General features: G+C 29.4%; 1 protein-coding gene across 1 annotated transcript; it reads left to right on the top strand.

The window, feature by feature from the left end:
- The first annotated feature begins 168 nt into the window (after positions 1 to 168).
- Positions 169 to 7,426, top strand: LOC134830924 (GATOR complex protein NPRL3). Its single transcript, XM_063844540.1, has 4 exons — positions 169 to 292; positions 355 to 541; positions 608 to 912; positions 6,065 to 7,426. The coding sequence occupies exons 2-4, from the start codon at positions 429 to 431 to the stop codon at positions 7,369 to 7,371; spliced, it is 1,725 nt and encodes a 574-aa protein (XP_063700610.1). The 5' UTR covers positions 169 to 292; positions 355 to 428; the 3' UTR covers positions 7,372 to 7,426.
- Positions 7,427 to 7,670: the final 244 nt, after the last annotated feature.

Genomic DNA, 7,670 nt, shown 5'->3' with positions numbered 1-7,670 from the left:
AGCACAAAGCGATTTTTGACGTTGGAATTTTCAGCCAATCAGCGTTCAGAAAAATCAAGCCCAGTGTGCACACAGCCCATTTCACAATTGCAAATTTGTGACAGCCCCGAGACACAGGCGGCACAAATTTCTAAATGTGCGCTGGACTTGTTCATTCCCGAGTTCATTTCCGAGTTCATTTTAAGTTCATTTCGATTCTCTCATAACAAGGGTAATTTCTTTAAAACAAAAACGCAATTTTAAGGATCTGCGGAAAAAAAGGATTTTTCGAGGACCTGTTGGTTAATTTGAGGTAAGAAATTAAAATTAATTCAAATTTAATAACAAACTTTTACCTTTTTTCAAAAATTTCAGGAATTTTGTGATGTTTTTGCATGAAAATCTTGTCTCTCGTCTCGTGATTGTCTTAAAAAAGTTCTGAAAGTCCAATGGAAGCATCGCCAATAGCTACAATCCTCGTCAAATCCGACAGTAAAGGCGATCGATTGCTCTTCAGATTTCCCATTCAAAAGTCTACCGAAGATGAACAGCAGAAACAGAGGTTTGGATGACCTTCGATCGATTTTTTTGACAATTTCTTATCAATTTTTTTTATCATTTTTTGTAGTGTTACTCCTGCTTCTCCGTTCTCGATGGCAAATATTAGTCAACCAACGAATCAAAAAGTTGATGATGATGTCTTGTCTTCTGCCGCATCATTCCGTTCAAATGTTTCAGCTGATGGATTGCTCAAGGGTTTGAATGACGAAGTGCTGTCGACACTTTTTGCCGTGAAATCGGAGCTTTGTAATAGAAAATTTGAATTGAAAATTAATGATTTGCGGTTTGTTGGATATCCGACGTTGATACAGAGCTCAAAGTACATGATAAATATCGTTTTTGCACTTTATGCGCAAGCGAGTTATTCCATAGGTGAGTTTTTGGGAAGAAATTTTTATGTCATTTCGGGTGCATTTTTATGTCAAATTGAAACTGAAAAAATTTTTTTCCTTTGACATAGTTTTGTTTTGAAAACTAAATCAAGAGCAAAAAAACTGTGTCAAAGCAATTTTTGTCAAATCTTGCTCCAAATGGATAAAAATTTGTCAAAGGGCTCTAATTTATCATTTTTAATCATTTTATAACTCAAAACTGCCAAAAAATTGAAACTGAAAAATTTTTTTTCCTTTGACATAGTTTTGTTTTGAAAACTAAATCAAGAGCAAAAAAACTATGTCAAAAACTGTGTCAAAGCAATTTTTGTCAAATCTTGCTCCAAATGGATAAAAATTTGTCAAAGGGCTCTAATTTATCATTTTTAATCATTTTATAACTCAAAACTGCCAAAAAATTGAAACTGAAAAATTTTTTTTCCTTTGACATAGTTTTGTTTTGAAAACTAAATCAAGAGCAAAAAAACTATGTCAAAAACTGTGTCAAAGCAATTTTTGTCAAATCTTGCTCCAAATGGATTGAAATTTGTCAAAGGGCTCTAATTTATCATTTTTAATCATTTTATAACTCAAAACTGCCAAAAAATTGAAACTGAAAAATTTTTTTTCCTTTGACATAGTTTTGTTTTGAAAACTAAATCAAGAGCAAAAAAAAAAAAAAAAAACTGTGTCAAAGCTATTTTTGTCAAATCTTGCTCCAAATGGATTGAAATTTGTCAGCGGGCTCTAATTTATCATTTTTAATCATTTTTATAACTCAAAACTGCCAAAAAATTGAAACTGAAAAAAATTTTTTTCTTTGACATAGTTTTGTTTTAAAAACTAAATCAAGAGCAAAAAAACTGTGTCAAAAACTGTGTCAAAGCTATTTTTGTCAAATCTTGCTCCAAAATAAAAATTTATCTCAAAACTGCCAAAAAATTGAAACTGAAAAAATTTTTTTCCTTTGACATAGTTTTGTTTTGAAAACTAAATCAAGAGCAAAAAAAAATGTGTCAAAGCTATTTTTGTCAAATCTTGCTCCAAATGGATAAAAATTTATCAGAGGGCTCTAATTTATCATTTTTAATCATTTTATAACTCAAAACTGCCAAAAAATTGAAACTGAAAAAAAATTTTTTCTTTGACATAGTTTTGTTTTAAAAACTAAATCAAGAGCAAAAAAAACTGTGTCAAAAACTGTGTCAAAATTTTTGTCAAATCTTGCTCCAAATGGATTGAAATTTGTCAGAGGGCTCTAATTTATCATTTTTAATCATTTTATAACTCAAAACTGCCAAAAAATTGAAACTGAAAAAAAAAAATTTTTTTTCCTTTGACATAGTTTTGTTTTGAAAACTAAATCAAGAGCAAAAAAACTGTGTCAAAAACTGTGTCAAAGCTATTTTTGTCAAATCTTGCTCCAAATGGATAAAAATTTGTCAGAGGGCTCTAATTTATCATTTTTAATCATTTTATAACTCAAAACTGCCAAAAAATTGAAACTGAAAAAAAATTTTTTCTTTGACATAGTTTTGTAAAACTAAATCAAGAGCAAAAAAACTGTGTCAAAAACTGTGTCAAAGCAATTTTTGTCAAATCTTGCTCCAAATGGATAAAAATTTGTCAGAGGGCTCTAATTTATCATTTTTAATCATTTTATAACTCAAAACTCTGAAAAAAATTTTTTCCTTTGACATAGTTTTGTTTTGAAAACTAAATCAAGAGCCAAAAAACTGTGTCAAAGCTATTTTTGTCAAATCTTGCTCCAAATGGATAAAAATTTGTCAGAGGGCTCTAATTTATCATTTTTAATCATTTTATAACTCAAAACTGCCAAAAAATTGAAACTGAAAAAATTTTTTTTCTTTGACATAGTTTTGTTTTAAAAACTAAATCAAGAGCAAAAAAACTGTGTCAAAAACTGTGTCAAAGCTATTTTTGTCAAATCTTGCTCCAAATGGATTGAAATTTGTCAGAGGGCTCTAATTTATCATTTTTAATCATTTTATAACTCAAAACTGCCAAAAAATTGAAACTGAAAAAATTTTTTTTCTTTGACATAGTTTTGTTTTGAAATAAATCAATAGAAAAAAAACTGTTTCAAAGCCATTTTTGTCAAATCTTGCTCCAAATGGATAAAAATTTGTCAAAGGGCTCTAATTTATCATTTTTAATCATTTTATAACTCAAAACTGCCAAAAAATTGAAACTGAAAAATTTTTTTTCCTTTGAAAACTGTGTCAAAGCTATTTTTGTCAAATCTTGCTCCAAATGGATAAAAATTTATCAGAGGGCTCTAATTTATCATTTTTAATCATTTTATAACTCAAAACTGCCAAAAAATTGAAACTGAAAAAATTTTTTTTCTTTTGAGATAGTTTTGTTTTGAAAACTAAATTTGACATAAAAATTTTGTTTTGAAAACTAAATCTGAAAAAAAAGAGCTAAATCAAGAGCCAAAAAACTGTGTCAAAAACTGTGTCAAAGCTATTTTTGTCAAATCTTGCTCCAAATGGATAAAAATTTATCAGAGGGCTCTAATTTATCATTTTTAATCATTTTATAACTCAAAACTGCCAAAAAATTGAAACTGAAAAAATTTTTTTTCTTTGACATAGTTTTGTTTTAAAAACTAAATCAAGAGCAAAAAAAACTGTGTCAAAAACTGTGTCAAAGCTATTTTTGTCAAATCTTGCTCCAAATGGACAGAAATTTGTCAGAGGGCTCTAATTTATCATTTTTAATCATTTTATAACTCAAAACTGCCAAAAAATTGAAACTGAAAAAAAATTTTTTCTTTGACATAGTTTTGTTTTAAAAACTAAATCAAGAGCAAAAAAAACTGTGTCAAAAACTGTGTCAAAGCTATTTTTGTCAAATCTTGCTCCAAATGGATTGAAATTTGTCAGAGGGCTCTAATTTATCATTTTTAATCATTTTATAACTCAAAACTGCCAAAAAATTGAAACTGAAAAATTTTTTTTCCTTTGACATAGTTTTGTTTTAAAAACTAAATCAAGAGCAAAAAAAAAAAACTGTGTCAAAAAACTGTGTCAAATCATTTTTTTCAATATTTTGTTTTGAAAACTAAATGGATTGCCAAAAAATTGAAACTGAAAAAACATAGTTTTTTGTCAAAGTCAAATCTTGCTCCGGGCTCTAATTTATCATTTTTAATCATTTTATAACTCAAAACTGCCAAAAAATGCAAAAAAACTGAAAAAATTTTTTTTCTTTTAAATATTTTTGTTTTAAAAACTAAATCAAGAGCAAAAAAACTGTGTCAAAAACTGTGTCAAAGCTATTTTTGTCAAATCTTGCTCCAAATGGATAAAAATTTATCAGAGGGCTCTAATTTATCATTTTTAATCATTTTATAACTCAAAACTGCCAAAAAATTGAAACTGAAAAAAAATTTTTTCTTTGACATAGTTTTGTTTTAAAAACTAAATCAAGAGCAAAAAAAACTGTGTCAAAAACTGTGTCAAAGCTATTTTTGTCAAATCTTGCTCCAAATGGATTGAAATTTGTCAGAGGGCTCTAATTTATCATTTTTAATCATTTTATAACTCAAAACTGCCAAAAAATTTGAAAAAAAACTGAAAAAAAACTGTTTGTGTCAAAGCTTTGACATAATTTTGCTCTAATTTATCATTTTTAATCATTTTTCAAAACTGCCAAAAAATTGAAACTGAAAAAAAATTTTTTCCATAGTTTTGTTTTAAAAACTAAATCAAGAGCAAAAAAAACTGTGTCAAAGCTATTTTTGTCAAATCTTGCTCCAAATGGATTGAAATTTGTCAGCGGGCTCTAATTTATCATTTTTAATCATTTTATAACTCAAAACTGCCAAAAAATTGAAACTGAAAAAAAATTTTTTCTTTGACATAGTTTTGTTTTAAAAACTAAATCAAGAGCAAAAAAAAAAAAAATAGTTTTGTTTTAAAAACTAAATCAAGAGCAAAAAAACTGTCAAAAACTGTGTCAAAGCTATTTTTGTCAAATCTTGCTCCAAATGGATTGAAATTTGTCAGAGGGCTCTAATTTATCATTTTTAATCATTTTATAACTCAAAACTGCCAAAAAATTGAAACTGAAAAAAATTTTTTTCCTTTGACATAGTTTTGTTTTGAAAACTAAATCAAGAGCAAAAAACTGTGTCAAAGCAATTTTTGTCAAATCTTGCTCCAAATGGATAAAAATTTGTCCATTTTTTAATTTTATAACTCAAAACTGCCAAAAAATTGAAACTGAAAAAAAATTTTTTCTTTGACATAGTTTTGTTTTAAAAACTAAATCAAGAGCAAAAAAACTGTGTCAAAAACTGTGTCAAAGCTATTTTTGTCAAATCTTGCTCCAAATGGATTAGAAATTTGTCAGAGGGCTCTAATTTATCATTTTTAATCATTTTATAACTCAAAACTGCCAAAAAATTGAAACTGAAAAAAAATTTTTTCTTTGACATAGTTTTGTTTTAAAAACTAAATCAAGAGCAAAAAAACTGTGTCAAAAACTGTGTCAAAGCTATTTTTGTCAAATCTTGCTCCAGGGCTCTAATTTATCATTTTTAATTGCCAAAAAATTGAAACTGAAAAATTTTTTTTCTTTGACATCCAATCAAGAGCAAAAAAAAAAAACTGTGTCAAAAACTGTGTCAAAGCTATTTTTGTCAAATCTTGCTCCAAATGGATTGAAATTTGTCAGCGGGCTCTAATTTATCATTTTTAATCATTTTATAACTCAAAACTGCCAAAAAATTGAAACTGAAAAAAAATTTTTTCTTTGACATAGTTTTGTTTTAAAAACTAAATCAAGAGCAAAAAAAACTGTGTCAAAAACTGTGTCAAAGCTATTTTTGTCAAATCTTGCTCCAAATGGATTAAATTTGTCAGAGGGCTCTAATTTATCATTTTTAATCATTTTATAACTCAAAGCTGCCAAAAAATTGAAACTGAAAAATTTTTTTTCCTTTGACATAGTTTTGTTTTGAAAACTAAATCAAGAGCAAAAAAACTATGTCAAAAACTATGTCAAAGACATTTTTAAAATTTTTCAAATAAATTTTAAATTCAATTTTATTTTCAAAAAAATTTTAAAAATATTCTTTTAATTAAAAAATTTTAACGTTTGAATTTTTTATATCTTTTTAGTGAAATGTTATTACGAATTAAGCAAAAGATTGGGTTCAGCACTCACCTTCGAGGAGAAACGTTGCGAATATTTAAGCAAAGAAATGGCTCTCATGTTAAAAATTCACGACGCAGTCGAACAGGAAAAGGATATAACCAAAGAATGTGCCTTCACCCGAATAATTGACGAATCCACGTTAGCTCAATGCCTGAAAGACGTTCATCTCGAGCTCTGTAACAGCGGATTGCTCAACATTACCATCAACCAATCGCTGACTTTGTGTTTTTGTTTGCCTCAAAAAGCCCATCAATTCCATAAACCGGGCTCCATGGTTGAACCTGAAGCCATCGACAAATGTCTCAACAGCTTAAAACCCTATCACGGGATGTTATTGCTCGTTGATCCAATCGATTTGCTGGATTGCATTCCGCCGTGCGGAGCGAGAATCCTTTTGCAACTAATAGAGGTCTACAATCCATTAAAAAGTCTTCAGAACATGGCATCGGATGCGGAAATGCTTATCGAGCACGTTTACACGTTAGTTGGTCATCTCGTTTATTGGGCAAAGGCAATTGTGATTTATCCGTTGTGCGAGTCGAATGTTTATGTGACGACGCCTGATGCTCCCTTGCACACAAATAGCGTTTTGGTTGAAAAATTTGCCGCGAAATTTCCCGGAATGTCACTTTTTGAAGTCATAAGCGACTTTTCGCTGCCAACATCAATTGGGCATCTAACAACTCCGTTACAGCATCCGTCGCGTCAAGGTCGTCTTGCGGAAATGGTTCTTTGGATGTTGAAACATCATCTTTTGATGCAACTTCACACGTATGTACAATTCATGACAACCAGCGATGAGTTTGACGAGGAATTGGCGCGTGATAAATGTCGCGCGATTGAAAGTGCAGAACGTGATACAAATAGCAACAACACTAATGGACATAGTGCGGAAACGATTTCGTCGGATTTGATGTTGCAACTAAGTTCAAGTCATCGTTCAACTTATAGTCCTTCGTTACCTGTCGACTTTGACGACGATTGCATCGAAATTGACGAGAACGAACGAATTAAAAAACTCTTGGAAAACTTTGAGGAACACGATAGAATTGCCATTTCGAAAGTACCTGCAGCAAGTAACGTCGAAGATCTCACTCTCATGGTCAAACTTTGGCAAAAAGGATATTTCAAAGGAGAAGATCATTTGGAAGAAATCATTTACTTTGAAAATCTCCGAAGATCTCAACTTCTTCAGTTACTTGACAAATTCAGAGACGTTCTGATAATGTACGAAACTGAAGATCCAGCGATTGCTTCTTTGTATTCGTAATTTTTTGGGGAAAATACGGGAATTTTTTTTTATTAATAAAGACTGTAAAAATTGATTGTCCATTTTTCTTTATTTTTTTCTGTTAAATTTAATTCCTTTGATAATTCTAAGTAACGTTCATTAAATTCTATCTGCTTTTTTTTAACATTCATTCAGCGTTTAATTGCATTTATATATTTCTCGATATATAGTACAGAGCACAGAGCGCGAGATACAGCACCTCACTATTATAATTAATTATTTAATTGAACATTCATTCATCTTCAAGCAACATTTTTTAAACGGAATTTCTGTACAGC

Source organism: Culicoides brevitarsis, chromosome 2, assembly GCF_036172545.1.
Source record: "Culicoides brevitarsis isolate CSIRO-B50_1 chromosome 2, AGI_CSIRO_Cbre_v1, whole genome shotgun sequence".
Lineage (NCBI taxonomy): Eukaryota > Metazoa > Arthropoda > Insecta > Diptera > Ceratopogonidae > Culicoides > Culicoides brevitarsis.
The sequence above is the reverse complement of the archived record's forward strand: the minus strand, read 5'-3'. Positions and strand labels throughout refer to the sequence as shown.